Source organism: Zingiber officinale, chromosome 8B, assembly GCF_018446385.1.
Source record: "Zingiber officinale cultivar Zhangliang chromosome 8B, Zo_v1.1, whole genome shotgun sequence".
Taxonomy (NCBI): domain Eukaryota; kingdom Viridiplantae; phylum Streptophyta; class Magnoliopsida; order Zingiberales; family Zingiberaceae; genus Zingiber; species Zingiber officinale.
In genome coordinates this window covers 46539021-46561551 of record NC_056001.1, presented here as the reverse complement: position 1 = coordinate 46561551, position 22531 = coordinate 46539021, and the positions used below count along the sequence as shown (strand labels likewise).

Genomic DNA, 22531 nt, shown 5'->3' with positions numbered 1-22531 from the left:
TAATTTCCTTATCCAAATGTCTAACCATTAGCTACTAGATGCTTACCTATAAGGCAATAGCTTTCACTTGGTTAGTCAAGTTAAGTCAGTGATCCAGTTAAACTTGACTAAGACAGGATAACTTATCTTAATTAATGTAAATTGGTATTTATTCCCCAGACTTATGTCAATGCACAAACATAAATATTCTTAAGTCCAGACAGTACCCTATGCATCTCACACCATTCTAAGTGTTTTCATACACAAGCAAGTTAAACCTAGGGTGCTTGTGAGATGCTCTGGCTGAAACTAGGGGTACATGATTTCTAGGGGTAAATACCTCGGCCAAGTCCAAATTTTTGAAAACTAACAAAAATTGGAATTTAAAAAATATTTTTCCTAGAATTTTAAAATAAACTGACTTAAAAACATAGTTTTAAAAAATAGAATAATAAAGATAAATTCTATTCTAGTAAGCACTAAATAAACCAAAAGAGAGTTATCTACACAAGGAGTAAGTATAAGTTCAATAGATACAATGCATGTCCAAAATATGATCAACTAGGAGGATCATCAGCTGGAGGAGGTGATAGAGGTCGCTCGGGTGCATGTAGTGCTCCAAGAATCTCCTCTCAGAGAGAAGTGAATCCGGAGGTCATCTCAGCCCGTAGTGTCCGAAAATCGTCTGAAATGAGTTGTCGCGTCTACGCGGAAGACTCCTCGAGTCGAGTGAGTCTATCCTCGATAGATATGGAAGTGGAAGGTTGGGCTGACGTCGAGGGCTGAGCTGAAGGATCCTCAAACATCTCAGTAAGTGTGAATCCTAACACCTCCTGTCCCTCGGCTGGATAAAAATACTCATCTGGAGCTAGGACGAACCCCTCGGCTGGAGCAGCGCCTTCGGCTGGAGCAACAACCTCATCCTCGGCTAGATCGACCGGCGATGGCCCACCTCTCCATGCGAGGACCCCATGAGCGGTGATGTCTATATGAGCTAACCTAAGGTGACGCTGGCCAATCTTGTCATAAGGTCTAAGGGAGGTAACCGTCCCCTGGATCGTATCTATCCCTAAAGTTGAGAAGATATATGTCAGGACATGACAGTAAGGCATGTGGACTACAAGGGATGTAACGAGACTGGCCGCATGAATGATGTTATGAAACATGTGTAATGCGATGTCTATATCAAAATGCTGACATAAGACATACAAAAGAAGGAATGTGAAGGATGCATCTTCGGGATATCTCGAGATGTGATCGGTAAAATGCATGCTGTCAGGACTCGATACATAATGTAGTCCTGGACCCTAAGAGATAGTGACCTGAAGTCAGAAACTATAGGTGGTCTCTCCTCCCAAAAAAATACATATAGAGTGTATCTAATGTAATGTGGGAGTAGGGGTCGCCAAATGGCAGATCCCTACTAGGGTAGCACAAAAAGGGGCATGTAGAGGGTCTAAGATCTAGACTAGTACATAACAAGGCGGGGGTAAGCTGAAAATACTTTCCACCAACTCTGGTAGAATAGGTCAGGTCATCAACCCTCTCAAGGTTGTTATAGAATTGAGCACATACGTCTAGATTTACTGCATTACTGCAGTAAACCAGTTTACCAAGCTGAAAGTGCTCAATCATCTGGACCATGGGCTGACAATAGTTAGTAAAAAATGTTCTACTCAAATATCTATATTTAATTGGAGAAAATGTATGCTCAATAAACTCAATCCTATGTTGCTCTGTGGGGAACCTAGGATCAGCGGACGGGCCACTATTGGAAGTAGACACAATATTACGTCATTTCCTAATTTTAACCAAGCACAGATATAACAACAAAAATGCACAATAAAAGTATATAGAAACATTTAAGATAGATTGGGGTATACCTAGGAGGCATTGTGAGGCTTTGATGAGGTTTAGAGGGGAGGAACTCGGGTTGAAGGTGCCTCGGTGTGGGTGATTCACGAGAAAATAGTGAATAGAGAAGCCTCTGTTTGCTGCAAAATTGTGTGTTGAGGGTGCCTTCATTGCCCTTGAAGGCACCCTCAAGGTCGTATGGAAGGCGCCTCGTATTCGCTCAGAGGCGCCCTAAGATGGTTTTGGCGGGAAATTTCCCGCTGCACTCGAGGGTGCCTCCTTTGTGTCAGAGGCGCCTTGCTGAGACGTTTCTTGTTCCCCTTTTTTTGTGTTTTTTTTGTTAAGTTTAGGTTTAAGGTAAAATTTGCTAAATTGATTAAAATTATTTAATTGATTTATTTAAGTTAAAATTAGTTAATTGATTAAGTTAAAATTATCTAAGTGAAAATTAAGTTAAAATTAATTAAGTGACAATTAAGTTAAAATTAATTAACCATGAAATTAATTTATTTGTTTAAAATTAATTTGTTAATTTGATTAGGTTAAATTAATTAGTTGATTAGGTTTAAATGAATTAGTTAATTTGATTAAGTTAATTTAGGTTAATTTGATTAAGTTAGTCAAGTTAATTAATTTGGGTAAGTTAATTAATTAGGTTGATTTGATTAAGTTAATTGTTAAGTTGATTAATTTAATCAAGTTAATTAATTAGGTTAATAGTTAAGTTAATTAATTTGGGTAAGTTAATTAATTAGGTTAATTTGATTAAGTCAGTTTGAATAAGTTAATTTAAATAATTAGGTTTGATTAAATTTAACTAAGTTCATCTTAGATCCATCTCACCCAATTCTAAGTTATCAATCAAGAAACTTTATGTATTTTTGTGAGATGGTTAACTTTAATTTAGATTATATCTAAGGATTAATTTGCATTTGAGTTAGACTTAGGTTTTTTAATTAGTCAATTAAATACACATTTCAAGGATCGACTCCCAAGCTGTGGCGACGCACAGGGCCTTCTTGGATATGAGATCATCCACCACTTCTAGACAGAGTCTTTCAAAGAAATTATATATTTAATTTTCCTTTTGAAACTACTAGAACTAACTAATCAAGTATAAATTACGCCTGAGTCCTTAATCTAGCCTAATCTAAGCATATAATAAAAGCAGGAAAAATAAAGCAATTATCAAACAATTCTTATTTGTTTATAAATATAGTTTTTCTATTGACTCCCCCTGGATCATAGCCTCGATATGGTCTATCAAGGTAATGTATCTGATCATTGGGGACCCAATAATGACCTAGTCCAACGTGATTGACCAAGTTAGACTTAGGCACCCATGCTTGGACTATCTTTCTATTTGGTTTGTTAACAAGTGATAGATATGAACGGTATTTCCTTTTGGTCTTAAATCCTAGTCTGGATCTATTATATACGGCATTCCATTTTCCAAGAATCAAATCAAGATTCTTGGAACCCAGTGTAAACCGTTCCAATGTGATCTTCAAATCCTTGACTTGAGTTTTGAGACTGGAATTATCTTCCTCAAGCTTTTGAACTTGAGTTGAGGTTTCAGTCTGAATAGGGTCAGTCAAGGATTCGGAGTTAGTCACTTTTTTAAGGGATGTTACCTCCTTTAGAAGTGATTTGATTCGAACGTTGGACTTAGCTAATTTACGCATAAGATAATTAACTAAGTTATGCAACAGAGAGATACTTACAGCGGGGTTTGGCCCTTCAGAAATGGATACGGATCCGTGGCTTCTCTCGGACTCAGCTTCCGATTCATCCTCGCTTTCGGATTCGTTGATTTGGTCCCGAGTCGTCAATGCAAGGAAGCACGTATGTTTGAGCTCTTCATCGGACTCTTTTGATGAGGACTCGTCCCAGGTTGCCTTCAAAGCTTTCTTTTTTCTTTGCTTCTTAGCATCTTTTTGATTCAGATAGTTGGCTTTGATATGTCCCTTTTCATTGCAACCATAGCAGGTTACTTCGAACTTGACCTTGGAACTTGGTTGAACCTCCTTGGACTGGATTACCTTCTTGACATCCTTCTTATTGAAGCCCTTCTTCTTTTTTAGAGCTTTCTTACCAGATTGATGAGTTTGGCTGTGATCTCGTCATCATCATCGTCCAAGTCTGGTTCTTCTTCTGACTCTGGTTTGGTTTTGCGTCTTGCTTTTGGTTCGCGTGCTCTGCTTGTACCTGCAATCAAAGCTATATCCTTCTCGGTCGATCGAGCGTTAATTTGTTCATGCAATTCAAATTCAGCAAACAATTCGTCTAGTTTAATTAAAGATAGACCCTTAGATACCTTGTAAGCATCTACCATGGATGCCCACAAGGTATTCCTCAGAAAGGCATTTAGGGTGTACGTTAGGATGTCGCGGTTCTCCACTTTCTGTCCGATTGCGTGGAGTTCATTGAGCAGATTCTTGTATACGGGCATGGAGCTGGCTAGCCGTCTCACCTTCCTGTATTTTAATATTATATAATTTATTAAGTAGTAAATCACGCTTACTTACCTTTATATCGGACGTACCCTCGTGCAACTCGATTAGCTTTTGCCATAATTCTTTGGCGCTCGAGAACGGGCCGACGCGGTTCAGCTCCTCCTTGGTTAAGCTGTACTGAAGTGTACAAGTTGCTTTGGTATTTGCTTCTACCTTCTTTATTAGAGTTGCATCTCAGTTCTCACAAGATATCAATTTACCGTTGCCATCAGTTGGGAGTTTAAGACCAGTCTTGATGATCATCCATACTTCGAAATGAGTATGAAGGTACGACTCCATTCGACCCTTCTAGTAGCTGAAGTCTTCTCTGGTGAAGAGCAGAGGCCAGGATGTACTGTAGCCTTTTTGAAGAGCCATAGAAACTTGCATAAGGAAAACAACAAAAAGAAACTTGTCCCAGGACTTGATCCTGGATTAGTAGTGCGGGTTAAAAGAAAAACTAACACGTGATCTCGAGTGGTGTTGCACCAACTTCGAGAAAAATTTGATTACAAAAAAAAATCGGATGACAACAAGAATACCGATTCTGATCGACTATGAAAAACTAAAAATCACCACGAAAAATGTGCTTGACTGGTGGTTGCATCAAATCGAAGCGATCCCGCTCTGATACCAATTGTTAGATCGAAAAGTGCTAGAGGGGGGGGGGGGGGGGGGAATAGCACTCGTCGCTTTCACTTTTCGTATTCGGAAAATTTTAGAAGTAAATGTAGCGGAATAATAAAGCACAACACAAAGAGACACCAAGATTTACTTGGTTCGGAGCCTGGGATGACTCCTACTCCAAGGCCCACACTCGTTGAGCATTTACTTTAGGCAACAACTATAATCGCGCAAAATGTACAAGAGATTATTACAATTTAATTGTACTAAAAGACTATACCGACAACAAAAAATTGAAGTTTCGCAGCTTCGGGTCATCGAGGTCTTATTGTAGCTTAAGCGGATCATCTCGTTAGCAGCGTGCTGAAGAAAGATTGCTTGGAATGTGTTGATACAAGCTGCTGGTCGAGACTCCCTTATAAAGGCTGTTAAGGGCACCTTCAAGCCCCTTGAGGGCATCACCGCCGGATCCGCAGCGTGGATCAGCTCCGAAACAATCTTCGTCTATCAACTTGAGGGTGCCTCCAACCTCCTGGAGGGCGCCTTCAATGCCATCCGAGGTGCCTCAGCACTCTATGAGGGCGCCTTGTAGCTCCTCAGCCTTTGCACCCGAGGTGCCTCCAAGCTCCATGGAGGGCGCCTCGGGTACTGTTCATCCGAGGCAAAGCTTGCTCCTTTGTCCCTGCAAGATATGTTAGTCCCAAAAATACCATTCAACACAAAGTTAGCACATAATAATAACATGAATATAAAAGTCTGACAGTCATCGAACTGTTCGGTTCTGACTTCGGATTTCCAACCCAAAAACTCTAGGTTGAACCGACGCCTACTGTTCCCTCTTCGGGGAACACGTCCTCACCTACTCCACTCAGGAGAGTATACCTATTGCTAGACCGGTCATCCAGACGGACTGGACTTTTGCTCAGAGCCCGAGTCTTCAGGTCTTTCTGCTGGACGTCCTCTCCACGACCCGCCCAGTCTTTCACCTGTATCGCGACACTAGGACTTTCCACCTAGAGTATCTGACTCTAGGACTTTTGCCCGAAGACCTCAACCCGCCAAGGCTTTCCATGTAGGGTTATCATCCCCTAGGACCTATGGTTACCACACCCTAGGGTTTTCCTGCCTGCCTAACCGCAGCTAGGACTTTTTCCTAAGATACCTTAGGACTTTTCCTGCAAGCTCATTCAACACATTAGATCACAAATTATCTTAACTTTGAATCCTTTGCCATTATCAAAATTCAGGTTCGATCATGGGATGTTTCCCGCACCAATAGAGGCACCCTTGTGTCGAATCCGAGTCCATCTCGGAATTCCATCTTGAAGTTGAGCTTTTGATGAAGTCTTCGACTTGATGAAATTACTTCAACTTCTTCGCCCTCTTGCCTTGTTTCCCCTTCCGACGATGATTCCGGTGAAGAGCGACCTCTCTTTGATACCACTTGATAGGGTCGAAATGTGCTAGAGGGGGGTGAATAGCTTGTCACGCTCTCGTTGCTTGCTTTGATGTTGATATGCAGCGGAAATAGACTCGAAACAAGCTCTCTAATGCTAACACAAAGGATTTATTTGGTATTCACCTCAAGAAGAGGTGACTAATCCAAGGATCCACATGCGACACACACTCTACTAATCAAAACACTCCTTCTTGGTCGCTGCCGGAGGTAGAGAAGTCTCGTACAAACTCACACAATAATATACAACACCCACAAGAAGAAAATACAAAAGATACAAATGAAAACTCTTTCTTTTTGCTTACTTGTTGTTTGTTGTTGCCTCTTGAACCTTGGAAGTGTGACTACACTTGTCTCCAAGAGCCTTCAAGAACTAGCTGTGAAAGTGTGGAGAATCTCACTGAGATCACCGCTATGATTGCTAGAGAAGAAGCCGAAGAACTGCGGAGGAAAGCGCTCGCCAACGGCTATAACCTGCGCAATGGTCGGAACCCAATCGATTGAATGACTCTCAATTGATTGGGGAGACTTTGAATCGATCGATCGATTAATTTAAAGCGCCTCTGTGCTCTCTGGAAATCACCCCAATTGATCGCTCGATCGATTCAGCTTCTGTGCGTGATTTCCAGTTCCCCAATCGATTGGTCGATCGATTGAGGGTGCCCAATCGATCAGCTGATTGATTGGGATCACTTCTCGGTGTGTGATATAAGCTCCCAATTGATCGGCCGATCGATTGTGCCACTACTTGTCGCAACACAACCCCTATTCAATCGATCAGTTGATCGATTGGTCTCCCCTTTTGACTTACTTAAACTAAGTCCAAGGCCCCCAATTCCAACATCTGGTCAATCATTGTTGGAGCCCCAAGGTGTTTTGATGTGATCAAACAAATTAAGTTAGGTCCTGTTTGGTTTAACCCTTGTGTCTAAGTGTGTAGGAGCTTAGGAGCATAGGAAGTCGAGCGGAAGACGCGGCTAGCGAGAAGGACGACACGGGGAGAGAGCCGATGGGCTCGGTGCGTCCGAGAGACGAGGTGCCATGGAAGAGAACACCGGTGGACGAGAAGAACGTATGCGACGTTCGTGGGACGAGAAATTGGGGAGGAAGGCTGCTCGAGGAGAAGGTAGGAAGTTGGGTTCGGGTGAGCCCTATTTTGGATGGCCGAGATCACCCAAGCTAGCGGAGCCGGAGCGGAAGACCCAGACCGAGGCGAGCTGAACCGGAGCAGAGGTTTCGGACAGAAAAAGTCAATCAGAGTTGACTTTGGGGGTTTGGGCGCCCGGAACCATTCCGGGTGTCCGGAACAGTCTGGGGCGCTCGGAACCCTTCCGGGCGCCCAGACCAAGTTTTTATCCAGATCATGGTCAAACCACGATCTGTGCAAAAGGGATAAAATTTTATCCCCTTAGGGTGCCCGGAACCCTTCCAGGCGCCCTGAACAGTGCTAAAAATATAGCACTGATTTTCACAATTAAATCAATTAACTTGTAATCCAATTGTCTGTGTTATACTTTTCTGTCTGTGCTGTTAACGCTGTAAGAGGCTACTCCGCCTGAAGGAGATCTTCAGATAGTGCGCTATATTCTCCTTGGATTAGCAATCTTCTGATTGCAAACCAAGTAATTCCTTTGTGTCTGCTTTCTTTTAATTAGTCTCTTTGCTTTTTATTTACAAGTGTTCTTTATTTAGTTATAAGCCGAGAAAGGGTTGGTTTATTTTTCAGGGCAATTCACCCCTCTCACTAAGTGTCTGGTCAATCCCTTTGATCCACTTGGACTTTTCTCTTCATGCAAAATGTCTGGTCAACTTTGACCCACTTGGACTTACCGTCTCGTGCCAAGTGTCCAGTCCTCTATGACCCACTTGGACTTCCATTAGATGTCCGGTCATCCTTGACCCATCTGGATTCCTCGTGTCAAGTATCTGGTCAATCCTTTGACCTACTTGGACTTTCCAACACCAGGTGTCCGGTCAACTTTGACCCACCTGAATTTCCATGTGCCTGGCTTCACTCACCCGATCTTTCCACTGCCCGACTTCACTCACTAGGACTTCTACCTGCCTAGCTTCACTCACTAGGACTTCCCATCTGCTTGGCTTCACTCACTAGGACTTTCCATCAGCCTGGCTTCACTCACCAGGACTTTCCATCTTCCTGGCTTCACTCACCAGGACTTTCACCTAGCTTCACTCACCAGGACTTTCAACTGTCTAACCTCCAGTTAGGACTTTCCCAATTAAGTATCCAGTCAACCCTTTAACCTACTTGACTCTTCTTCACATCTAACTGGTCAACCTTGACCAGAGGGGAATTGTATCAACAATCTCCCCAACCGGACGATTATTTCTATGTACCGTTAAACATAAAAACCCAAACATCTAGACTCAGACTTGAGCCAACTCAAGCCTCCTAGTCAACCTGGTTAATCTTAACCCAGGGGATATTGCACCAACAAGAACCACACTCTAAAGGAGATGATGAATATTCTGTTGGATCGTAGAAGTCGCTAGAGGGGGATGAATAACGATAGAAAAATTTGAATCGAGTACGCAGCGGAAAATACAAATCACAACGCTAACATAAACCAGTTTTACTTGATTTGGAGCCTTCGTCGACTCCTACTCCAAGGCTCACACTCATCGAGTGCTTTCATTAGGCAATTACTAATAGTTCGCTAATAGGATTACAATAGTAAGTATAGGAACTATTAAAAAGAAAATACCGACAATAATAAAAAGAACTTGAACCACAAGTTATCGGAGAGCCTTCGTAGCGTTACAGGAGCAGAGCATACCAGAGCAGTTATAGAAGTTGTTGTGTTTGATGCTCCGTGGAGGCCTTCATTTATAGGCATGCTCTGGGCACCCAGATCGTGACGTAGGTCCGGCCAATCAGCGTGCTCCATATCTGCGACGGGATAAGTTTTTGCCTTCCAGGCACCCATACCACTATTTTCCAGAAATTCCTTTTCCTGCAAGAAAATGTTAGTCTGAAATAAAATAAAAGTTAAACTAACCTGCAAAACAAAAGTTAGCACAATTTATAATCAAATAGAGTAGTAATTAGATTCCATCTCCTCGAGACCGGAATCTAGTCACGATCTCAATTTAGATTTCTGAAATGGTTTTAAGTTGGATCGGCGCTTAAATTCCCTAATTGGTAATGCGTCCTCACCAAGTCACTCCCCTCCAGTGACTTACCTTAACTTACCTGCCAGACATCATGTCAACCCGTCAATTTGTCTGAACTTCGTGCCAGCTATCCGATCACCCCGTTGACCTAGCTGGACTTCATGCTAGACATCCAGTCAGCTCGTCGACCAGTCTGGACTTCGTGCCAGCTATCAGGTCAACACGTCGACCTAGCTGGACTTCGTGCCAGCTATCCAGTCGGCCCGTCGACCTAATTGGGCTTCGTACTAGCTATCCGATCGATCCGCAGACCTAGTTGGGCTTCTCCTGCACACTTCATCAAAGTGTTAAATCACAACGAAACTAATTTAACCTATTTTGTCATTCATCAAAACCTAAGTTAGACTGTCAATGCTAACTGTACCAACATATTCTTCTATTGAGTTTTAGACTGTCAGAGTTCATATGAGAGAAAGTTGTGTTAACAGCTAATTACCTTTTAAATAAGGTACCTCAAAAAAAATACACAAAAGCTCTTATGAGTTATGGAATGAAAGACAATCATCCTATAAATAATTACGAATGTGGTGGTGTCTCACCAAAATTTTGGTACATAATCTGAAAAGGATTAAGATAAGATCAAAAATTACTGATTACATATTTATTGGATATGCACATAACGGTAGTGTGTGTATTAGTATTATATGCATTAGTTAAAAATACCAGATACACACAAGAACTCTATAATAGAATCTAGAAATGCCTCATTCTTCCAGCATGTATTTCTGTATAAGACTCGAGAGGAGTTAGCTCCTCAAAATGGGTATATAAAACACAAGAAAAAGAAGATGATGATAAACTAGTTGAGGTTGAGCTCGAACGAAGTAAAAGAGCTCAAGTGGAAAAATTCTATGGAATAAATTTTATCACTTAGTTGTTGGAAAGTGAGCCTCATAGTTACTCAGAAGCAGTAAGCTCATCTAATGGACTTCATTGAAAAGAGACAATTACATCTGAGATAGACTCCATCTTATAAAATCATACCTAGGAACTTGTGGATCTTCCTTAGAGAAGCAAACCACTAGATTATAAGTAGATCTTCAAGAAGAAAATAAAATTAGATGACATGATTGATAAGTACGAGGTCAGATTGGTAATCAAAAGATACCAACAACAAAAAAGCCTTGATTATTTTGATATGTATTCTTTAGTATCGAGAATAATTTTCATTTGAGTGTTGTTGGTTATTGCCACTCTATGAAATCTGAAAATACATCAGATGGATGTAAAGACAAACTTTCTAAATGAGAATTTAGAAGAGGAAATCTACATAGAACAACCTGAAGGGTTTTCTGTGTTAAGACAGAAAATATAAGGTTTATAGATTGGCAAAGTCATTATATGACTTGAAACAAACACCAAAGTAGTGGCATGAGAAAATTGATAATGTTATGAAGAAATGTGGACTCAAAATTAATGAATGTGATAAATGTATTTACATGAAAGCATAGAGAATGCCTTTGTTATCTTATACTTATATGTAAGTGACATACTTATCATTGAGAGTAATGATAAGATAATTAAATCCACTAAAGATATGTTAAACTCAAAATTTGATATGAAAGATATGAGTCTAGCTGATATGATTCTAGGAATCAAAATTCTTAGAACAGTAGAATGACTGTTAGTTAGTCACATTACATGGACAAGATTCTTGAGAAATTTATCAAGGGCAATACTACATTGGCACGAACGTTGATAGATATGAGTCAACATCTATCGAAGAATTGAGAAAAAAGTATTTCTCAAATAGAGTACTCTCGAGTGATTAGAAGTCTGATATATCTAATGAATTGTACACAAACAAACTTAACTTACATAGTAAGTAAACTAAGCAGATATACAAGTAATCCCTGTGTTGAGCACTGGAAAGGAATAAAAAGAGTACTGTGGCATTTAAGGTATACTTTTGAATATGGACTACATTATATAAGATATTCTGTTGTGATCAAATAATACAACGATATGAGTTGAATATCTAACATAAAAAAAACTCTTAGTCTATGAGTGAATATGTATTCACTCTAGGAGGTGCAACTATTTTATGAAAATCTTCAAAGTAAATCTAATAACCAAATCCACAATAAAATTTGAGTTTGCAACTCTTAACAAATGTGGTGAAGAGGCTGAATTATTATGACAATTCTTAAAAGATGTTGTTGGCGCAGTGGGGTCGGTCAGAGAGCGCAGCGTCTGTTAAGAAAGATAAAAAAACCTTTCTCTGTTTTCAACTATGATTGGTAGCACTATCACAATAATTATAATCTTAAATGGACAACTAACGAAAAGAAGAGGCAAACATATTTGACTTAATTACAACCTAGGTGGTTGTTAATCCAAGGCAGTTGCAAAGCTCTACTAGAAAAATGTCCTTCTCTGTAGGCAGAGAAGCCTTTTACACTCTTTGAAAAGCTCAGAAAAGACTAAGAAATGATTACAGTAGTTGTTCTAAAATTGTTGATTTTCTAGGTCCAGGGGTCCTTTTATAACCCCTGGGAAATCTCATCCGAAGCTTGAGGGTGCCTCCAAGTAGGATGGAGGGTGCCTCTAGCAAGGTAGCAATGGATAAAACTTTATCCGCTGCCAATAGCTACATTGGCCAGGTCGAGGGCACCCTCCATATGCATGGAGGGCGCCCTCCATGCTTATGGAGGGCGCCCTTCGCCTGAAGATGGCGGAGGCACATGGGGTGCCTCAGAGGCGCCTTCAACCTCTGTTGAGGGCGCCTCCAGCAGGTTTGCTTAGCTCCTTTCGCTCTCCTGCTCTCCGATCGCCTGGGTGATTGTGGCCAACCGAAATAGGGCTCACCCGAACCTAATTTCCGGTATTCTTCTCGAGCAGGCTTACGCTCCTGCTTCTCATCCCTCGAACTTCGTGCACATTCTTCTCGTCCATCGGTATACTCTTCTACAGTATCTCGTCCCTCGAACGCACAGAGCCCGTCGGCTCTCTCCCGTGCTGTCCTTTTCGTTAGCCGCATCTTCCGCTTGACTTCCTGTACTCCTAAGCTCCTGCACACTTAGACACAGGGATCATAACGAAACAGGACCTAACCTAACTTGGTTGATCACATCAAAACAACCACGGGGTCCAACAGATGTTCCTAGATAGCTGAAACCAGTGTCGATAATTTGCATACATTGTGATAGTCAATAAGCAATTGGTCGTGCACAGAGTCATTTGAATAATGGTAAGTGTAGATATATACGTTGTAGACATAATACTATTAGACAACTACTCTTAATAGGAGTTATTACTCTTGACTATGTGAAGTCAAAGGATAACCTAGTAGATTTGTTAACTAAAGGGTTAAATAGAGAGTTAATTGAAAGTTCATCACAGGGGATGAGCTTGATACTGATGAGAAATGTTGGTGTAAAGAAAACCAAACCTATGAGACTAGAGATCCTAATAACTTTTTTCAAAGGGGCAACCTAACTGCACTGATAAAGTTGCTTACTGTGGGGGAATGACCCAATAGATCAGTGAAGGATGGAGGTTAAGCGTATAACTTTTAATGATCTAGTAGAGTAATGTGGAATACTTTTAACAGATCACCTATGTGAGAAAAAAATAGGACCGCTTCGAAAAGAATTATAGACACTATTCTTAGAACTTCTCACAGAACTAGGCATATTTATGGCTAAGATCGACATACTCATGAGAATCGAGTCGTACTAGGGAGAGTCCTGTGTGAGATATGTCAATACCTATATAGACGGTAAAATAGTTCAAGGACATCGTGTCTACTGTCAGCTAATAACCGAATAGATTTTCACAAGGGAATGTTCAAAGGGTAAAACCTACTTGTTTTATACTGAATTCAAGTGTTAAATGTTATCACATATCATGTTTCCATTCATGTAGGAAATTGTTAGAAATGTGAATGGAAAAGGAGGTGGAAAGGAAGAAGAAGACTCCTTTGTGCATGAGTTTAGTCTCACATTAGAAATTTCAAGGCACTATGGTTGGTTATATTGGTATACATGCATTGATGATGTGAATAAATGAATGATGAGAGATTCTCTCTCACGTGTGGTGTTGGGGAGGGGGGGGGGGGACAAATCCAGGGCCCGAATTTGTACTGAACTAAGTTTACTGTTGTGCAAGCACAATCTGCATGTGTCAAATGGCAGAATTTACCCAAGCGAATGAATCAACATTTTGTCATCTGAATATCTTGTTGTTATTTGCTCAAGAGTGTAACGGAAGCATTAATCTGGTTGACATTAAACTCATTAATGATGATTCTGTAACATCTCGATAATAATGTTTGACATTAAACACATTAATAGTGATTACATAACGTCTCGGCAATAGTATTTGACATTAAACCAATTAATAGTGATTCTGTAGTGTTTCAGCAATAATGACCAACATTAAACTCAACATTGAATGACCATAACTCGACCATTCATTTTAGCCATGGGTGAGCCCTCCTATAAAAGGATGTCATGAGCAAGAGTAGAAAAAAAGAGAAGCGAAAGCAAAATAATTCCTCCACCTTTGTTCCTCGATTTTTTCCTCTTAGTCATTCATTTGCTCAGTTGAACTACTTGTGATAACACTCGTGTACATTCTTAGTTTGCCACGAATAACTAGTGCTTGGTTGTGTGCATGGTGACATTGTATCTTAGGAAATAGACGACGTGAGAGAATCTAAAAGCACAGCCGGAGTGGGATGAATCTGTTTCAAATAAATTGAGTTGAGCGCAGGCCTCAGCATCTCCCTTGGCAAATTCCTTTCCCGACTTGACGATTCTGATTCCCGACTCGACTTCCAACTTCCGACTCAGCGACTCTGCTTTCAGACTAGGCAATATAAAGCAGCAATCTTTCTGACAACCTAACAGCTCGACTTGACTTTCAAGGATGACAATATAAGATTATTTGATTAAGTAATCTCAACAGATATGCCTGAATTTAGTTTGTAAATTCAATATTTTTTTAAAAAAATATTTGGCAACATATTGTCCAACAACAACTAAATTCACAATGGTCCATGACATGATTCTTACTTTGATTGTGTGGTCCATGGAGGCAGTGTAAAGCATGTCGCCCACCATAAATTAGGTTACTGCAAGTTTATGACCAGCAAGAGTGGCTGCTAGCTCAAGAGAGTTATTTTCTAAATCAATTTTCTATGCCAGTATACTTCCATCATGCAGCAAGAATATAGGGATGAGAATTCAGCTATCAAACACAAAAACGTGAAGCATAGAAAAAACAGCAAAACCAATCATATATAATACCTAAAACCAAAAAATAGCAATCCGTTGGCAACAACCAGAGAATGGACCTGTCCATTTGGTCCATCAAGACAACTTTGAGTTACCACAAGGAACAAATCCAATATGTAATTAATATCTGAACAGGGAAAGAAAAAGCAGAATTGAATAGAAAGTATCTATTTACTGACCTTGATAGAATTTGGAACTCCTACAAATATCCAGGGTCCTGCACTTATCCGAGAAGTCACTTCCCCTCCCATTTTGAAGCTAGCAAGGAGCTGTATTAGGTGAATATAAAGGGGAATTTAGACATCAGCAATACATTAATTAATGCAAGGTTTTGCAAGGGAGAAACCCTAGATTCTATCTCTCTAGTGATTGGATCCAACAACAACCCTTCATCCGATTCCGATCAACTACCAATGCAATTCTTCATGATCCAACGGATTCAGTGAGCCTTTTCAAAGCCAATTGCAAAGTTTTCTTCTTCCTCACAGTGCCACTTCATTAAGCATTTCTCCTTGGTAGATTTGTAGTTCATGTTCTATTGGATCTTATTGTAGCAACTTGGTTGGTTTAATTCGTTAATGCATTTGAATTTGAATTTGATCGAGGTCAATTTAGTTTGTTATTTTCCTATTTGTGCCATTTACATTTGAATCCTTGCTTCCTTAGTTAATTGCAGTGCCTTAATGATGATCCCTGTTTAGATTAGGGAGACACAGGTCTGTGATGGTTGAACACAACTATGAGGTCGACGACCGTCGATCAGACGTGGCTGCGAGGTTGAGAGAGAAAAAAGATCCTCCAAGAGAGACTTTCGAGAGAGAAATCGGGAGACTGTGAGAGAGAGGGAGAGAGAGAGTAGAGGGGTTGGCGGCACCCCTTGAGTGAATCCTCTCCTTTCCCCTTCTCTCAATCCCAACCCTAAAAAAGGGGAAAAATAAGGAAAAGATGAATAAGCCGCTTGACCTCGTGGCGCCTATTTATACCTCTGCATCACTGCTAATCCCCATTGTACCACATGATACCCATTTATAAAGGATAGACTCTAACTTAGTTGTTTTAAGATATTTTTGTCAAATTATCTAGAACAATGTTTATCGTCGTCGGTGAAGATTGGATGTGTTCCCTTTGGAAGTACAAATTGATGCATCCTCTTGTGGAGGTCAACTCCCTTCCTTCAATGTGGTCGAGTCCTCCCCCGATAATCTTTCAAGAGGTGGGTTGGGTGCATAATAGGAAGATTAAGATTTTAGTTTACATCAATTATATTATGTACTTTTACACAAGAAAACTCACTAAATCAACAATTCTAATGAATCTAATATGTGTTTACAGCGGGAACACAAGCTTTTGGAAGAAGAATTTTTTTGCTTATTAGTATGAGCCCGGATCCTCTGGACTGCTTTTTGCGGTCCAGGTAATGCCCCCTAAATATGCATTGATGGAATACATGGTCCCCACTTATAAAATAGGTGGGGGCCATTCATCGCCATCAATGCATGTTTAGGGACCATCCCCTGGACTGCAAAAAGCAGTCCAGAGGATCTACCCTCGTAGATGGATTTTCTGAGCATTGGCATACAAAATATAGATGGATTCATATATTTAGACAATTCTACAAACTATAGATGGATTTATCATAACTTAGTTGTATTATGTTGGAGAAACATTTCTCCAATAGCATAAAATTTTCCTAATTTTTTCAGTCGATTCTCATCCTTTTCAATATCATGTGAGTTTTTATTTCAACCTCTCTTTCATGATCATTAATGCTATAATGTACATTCTTCCTGTTTGAGTATACCTTGTTCTGAAATTTTTAAGTGAGTATAGCGCTGATATCAGTATCAATATGCACCAAAAAGAAACTTATCTTTGAGCTTGTCAGGTTGCACAATGATAGCGACTTAGGAAGGCGAATGCCAATGTATCATGGAGGGGAAATTCTATATACGACGGGTGCTTTTCCTTTAGGTTAAAGGACTTCACGATTTCATTACTTAAAGAAGATGGAACTTACCATTTCTCCTCTATATATTTGCTTTTTTTTGTTTAAATTGTGCAGTTTCTTGTTTTTCATAAAATCAAAGGAATTTAGAGTGACTATTAAATATAATTGATGGTATCCGGATTTATCCCCGAGCATCCCAAGTCGCTAGGATCTTCTCCCAAGCAATCATATTCTTGGATGTTACAATAAATACTACAGTAATAGCATTGCTACAATAATGCTTCTTTGCGACGACCGGTGGGCTTGCGTCGTGGCGCTTCCCCAACACGGAAGGGGTACAGGCGATGAGGGGTGTTGGAGTGAAATCACCTTCGCTTCGTCGAAGGGTTTATTGGAGATTATATAGGCGACTTGGGTGAGAAGCAATCGAAACAAGTTTGGAATTGGAATCAATTTATTAACTCAAAATTACCAGGTCCATTAGTAGGTCTATGAAACCAGTCCAATTACCAGGCCTATTCGCATATTCAAATTATAATTAATCTGTCACAATGCCTTAATTATAATATATTATTTATTATGACACAATCACTTATTATTAATGATAATTTAAAATAAATTAAATCACTTAATATGAAATTTCTAAATTACTAATTGAAGTCCGCCTCAACCATGATTAACTTGTACAAGAGAGAAAATTTAAACAAATTGTAGATTATATATATATTTTTTTAACTATTGAACTAACAATAAATAACAACAACACCAACAAATTAATTGGTTCAATTTCTTAAAATAACAGGGAGATGCAGCCCTTGAAGGAAACTCTTAATCATCTCCAAAGCTCGAGCTGGTTGATAGCTTGGAACATTATGCCCTGCTCCCCGAATAGTAGCAAATGTCAAATTATGATCATAAACCACAGTGTATCCCCCAACCTGCATATTCACAATAAAAATCATCAAAGTTAATATTGTTCTAGTAGTCGTAATCATGGTTTTAGCAATGAAGAGAGTTTTGACGTCTTTCATTATAATTCTGCCAATATCATAGGAGGATAACTTGCTTATCTATGTAAACACTTTCAGTTCTTTTATCTATGGGTGAAGGTGGATTCAAGGATAATGAAATACAAAATATATGAATGTGCAATTACCAAAATATTTAAAATAATATAATTGTCTACCTCACTGTTAAGCATCCAAGCTCTCCATGGAATTTTCACTTTAAGTTTTAGCTTGTTGAGGGAGTATCTTGTGGAAGTAACAGGAACTCTTCCATCCAAGTCACCGCTGCATAATTGTATGCATGAATATGAAAGTGAACCAATCCAAAGCTTACTTAGGGACAAAATTTGTTTGAAAACCCCTCACTCGTAATCTGACAAACAATAACTTTATCTTTATCGTATGACATACGTTATGTCGAAATCTTAAAGACTTGTGCATGTCTTCAGGGCGTAGCATAGACGGTGGGCACATGACATCTATGGCGTAATGACCAGGGGTCGATTCTCAAGAATTGATGACCTAGAGTTCACCCTACCATATGCCTATAGCCTGTGTACCTACATGTACCTCTCTCTATATCCGTGGGGCCGACACTAAGGGGGCCCTAAGGTAACGAATCTACCTTTTCTTAAAGACTTGTGCAACTATAGCTACTAAAACAATGGCCTCGAAATGAAAAATCGATATATCTATAACTGTTATTGTAGTTACACAATGTATATAAGGGCCATAAAATTGATGTACTTAAAGCCGATACCCCTTATAATATGATGAAAATATCTATTTACTTATGCAAAACTACTGTCATACGATGAAGACATCGATGGCAACAAAGGGGTTTTCATCTAAATTTTGTCTCTCACTTTAACTTATCTTCTGGGTTAGTTATATGAATCTAACGATGAGGCTATAATTATTTTTTTTTACCTGTATATCAAAACCCTAATTCCATTAGACAACAATTCGTGAATAATTGGTAGCATTGTGGAAGGCTGATCTGACCAACCCTGTATCACTTTGCTGCATTGAGACAAAAAATATAAATAAATGAGTTGAATTTTCATTATTTTGTTTAAAAGAAAATAAAATTATCAAGTGACAGCTTGGTGCATATGAAGTATAGATATATACCTACAACCAGACCAGGTGTAGTTGAACTTTGTCACATTGGCATGTAGAGCTCTCTGCACCTTAGGATTGTTAAGGTATGCCTCCACGTAATTAGAAGTACAAGGATCAAAATTCTCAATCTGCATCAGAATTTAAATACAACATTAATTTTAGTATACAGAGATAACAATTGGTAGGTACAAAGGGATGGGACAAAGTTGTCATATATTTTGAAAAATAGAACGAGATCATCGAATCTGTTAGTTCCATGGTTTTTACGATTAACTTGGCTATAAACCATATCTCTATTATTCATAATTAATCTGATTGAGCGAATATTTTGAATCAGTTAGGCCACAAAAAGAAGCCTCCTAAGGTGAACAAAAAAATATTATGCAAGTTCCAACTCAACATGTGGAAGAGGAGCTTGTGAAACACATGAATCCATGATCAAGAGGAATTTATAATCTCTCTGACTCAAATGTTGAATGACCATGATCATAAGCCACCCTTCTCCATTTGTGCAATATTCAAGTGGAAAATATTCATATTAGTGATTAAGTTTAGAATGAGTTTAGAAAGGGGGCCTGCCCGCCAAATGATCTAAGGAAACTTATAATCTCATCAAGTCAATCCTGCAGCGTATAGGTCTCCCTGGGTGCAATTTAACCTTATCCAGTGACTGACTTGACTGAGAACCATAAAATGATTTGAGTGAAAACTATGTAATGTTAGTGATTAACATTCAAATGATTGGTGGAGGGGCCTTGAAAGGGTAGCAAGACCATTGCATATCTCTTCGCACATCACATGATCAAGCGGGACACAATCTCGAGATCACCTGGCGTTCATGCATTTTTTTTTTTTTTGAGTACGAGGGTTTGCATCAAGTTAGTTGTTATTGTATTTCTCAAAGGGATCATGATAGAAGTTAGCATTTACTGTCTGATTACCCCTAAATCCAATATAGATTTTTCCTAATTTAACTTGCGATCAAACAAGAATGCAATGAACTTCGATTCTAAATTGACTCTAAAACTACTAGGAAAATGAGGATAAATATATAAAGATGCTTGCAATAGACAAACCGAGGGCAACTTTGGAGTTGGCGTCACGCCCGACGAGAAGCACAGAGGTGCGTATATGTTGTAGACGTTCACTTCCGTGAAGACGTGGTTCGCCTCGGCGACAGCTCGGTTGCACTCCGAAGGTTGTTGTTGCGCACCCGGCGAAAAATTGCAGAACTTGTGGATCGCAACAATGGTCTCGTCGGCTAAGAACGCGTGCGTCCAATAGTAGTCGAGCAGCCCCTTGTTATTCGTCTCCTCGTCGATCACCGCGTTCCCGATCTAGGTCATTCGAAAGCAAAAAAATGACATCTTTCAGTCGAGAACTAGAGGAGATTGATACTTCCCAAATCATCTTGCAATCGAAATGAGAACTTTCGATGAAGAATCGGATCTGAGGGGATCGATCCTTCCCAATCAATTTAATTAGCAATCAAAAGAGTGGGGATTGATCGATCAGACTGATTGTTCTCGGGATCCATGTCTTACAGCGATGCCTTTGAGATTGATGAGGCGATCTTTGTGATGGAGTATGGCATGGGCAAGCTGGGGGACGTAGTGCCCGGCGTAGCTCTCACCGGTGATGAACAAGTCCCTCCCCTTATACTCCGGGAACCGCTCGAACCAGTTGACGAGGAAAACCAGAGCGTCAATCGCCGTCCTACGGTCGCCGCTCGTGGCGTAGTCCGATGTGGTGTTAGAGTAGGAGAAGCCGGTACCGGCGGGGCTCTCCAGGAACAAGACGTTCGCCACTGAATGGTGGCATGATGCTAGTCAGTTTGAGGTAATGCCAAAGCAGAAATCTTTTGTCACGATGATGATAATGATGATGATGATTCCTACCTTCGTTCCAAGCATAGGGATTCCTATACAGAGTCTTGCCATCACTCATGACTCGAAACGGCCCAAGCTCCTCCATGGCGCCGTACCCTAGCGACGAACACCCCGGCCCTGCACCCACCCATGCCACAGCAATCACCACTCTATCAATCGAAAAGCAACATCATTTTATACTAATTCCATACCTCCATTGAGCCAGAGCACAATAGGCTTCGATCCGCTGTTCTCGGCAGCCTCGGTAAAGTAGTAAAATAGAGCTCGTCCGTTGGCTCTATCGACTGTGACATACCCCGCGTACTGATCGAAATGCACCCCTTCTGGTTGGCCAGGCAGCAGAACAACCTTGTCCCCCTCCTTTAGCCCGCTATTGTCGTAGACCTTCGACTCCAAGCCGGATACCGAAAGAAGACTTCTTGCCCAAGAAGAAGAAGACGACCTCTCTGCTCCGTTGTTAAAGTAGAACTTGTTTAGCACATCTCTCTGCCTCGCCGTGCTAGAAGCCACGCAGTGTAAGAAACAGAAGAGGAGGAGGCGGAGGAGGAGGAAGAAGAGACAACTGAAACTTGGCTTCATTGTTTGATTGGGAATGAGGAATAGAATGGAATAGAATCTTATTTATGGGATGAATCATTGGATAATTATGGGATGAATCTTTTATTGGGATGGATTCTTGTTGGAGCCAGCGGAGATTGATGTGTTTGTTCTATTTGGCAATGGACTCTGTAAAAGGCCAACGAATGATTAATTTTGAATAAACATTTTCAAAATTAAAAGAATTTTTTAAAAAATTCCACTTTTTTCAATATTTATACAATGAAATAATGCATATTCATATTTTATTTAAATCTAATTTAATTTTCCCTTAATTTTTATCAACTTTTACCACTCACTCACTGGATTATTCATTTATCATAATAAGTAAATCTAATTAGTTTTAGCACTTCTTGTGAGTCACGTATATAATGATCTTATTAGTTTTAGCTTGACTATTAACTAATTAAATTAAGTGAGATTAAATTAATAATGAAGTTTAAATTTATTTAGTTAATGTTAAATTAATTGATTTTAAATTTGATTTCGAATTAACTAAAATGTTAAGTATGGATTAACTAGTTAAGGATTAATTAAGATTAGATTTATTAGTTTAGGATTAATTAAGTGTAAGTTAACATAATTTAAGTTTGAGTAAATTAGTAATTAAGTTTAAGATTTATAATTATTACACACGTTTTGGTAAATTAAGTGTAATTATGAACTATTTAATTGAATCTGAGGTCAATTTATTAAGTTTGATTCGAAATAATATTCTTACTTAAATTAAGATTTATTCATTAATTAAATATGAATTAAATTGTTTAGTTATGTTTAAATTAATTGATTTAAACTAATTATGAATTAGGTTAAATTAAACTTATATTAATCAAATAATAAAGGTTTATTACGTTGATTAATAAATAAGTTTTTAGGTTATAAAGAAAATAAAAAACTTTTAATTAATTGAATTAATTGTTTAAGTTTTAATTAAATTGATTAAGATTACTTAACTTTTAATAGTGTTAAATTTATTTAAGTTTTAGTTAAGTTAATTTAAGGTTGATAACTAATGTTCAATTTTGGAGTCATTTAGGTGTGTTTAAGTTAGGTTTATGTTAGGTTTAATTTTAAAATTAAAATTATGAATTTAGTTTTAATTGGATTTAGTTAGATTAAAAT

The 22531-nt window shown here is 39.3% G+C and overlaps 1 protein-coding gene across 1 annotated transcript; it reads right to left on the bottom strand.

Annotated features, from left to right (window-relative positions):
- Positions 1-683: 683 nt before the first annotated feature.
- Positions 684-21391, bottom strand: LOC122013759 (serine carboxypeptidase II-3-like). Its single transcript, XM_042569986.1, has 12 exons — positions 21004-21391; positions 20822-20929; positions 20468-20730; positions 20000-20260; positions 18933-19045; positions 18729-18821; positions 17978-18083; positions 17592-17729; positions 9207-9383; positions 4362-4502; positions 4307-4310; positions 684-1048 (listed from the first exon to the last, which is right to left on the bottom strand). The coding sequence occupies exons 1-12, from the start codon at positions 21389-21391 to the stop codon at positions 684-686; spliced, it is 2157 nt and encodes a 718-aa protein (XP_042425920.1).
- Positions 21392-22531: the final 1140 nt, after the last annotated feature.

Excerpts from the sequence above, each read along its gene's own strand:
- LOC122013759 (XM_042569986.1), bottom strand. The coding sequence starts at position 21,391 with ATGAAGCCAAGTTTCAGTTGTCTCTTCTTCCTCCTCCTCCGCCTCCTC. Across the intron at positions 20,731-20,821 it reads TCCCTATGCTTGGAACGAAG|TGGCGAACGTCTTGTTCCTG; the intron begins GTAGGAATCATC and ends GCCACCATTCAG. Across the intron at positions 4,503-9,206 it reads CAACTTCTATAACTGCTCTG|GTAGAAGCAAATACCAAAGC; the intron begins GTATGCTCTGCT and ends CTAATAAAGAAG.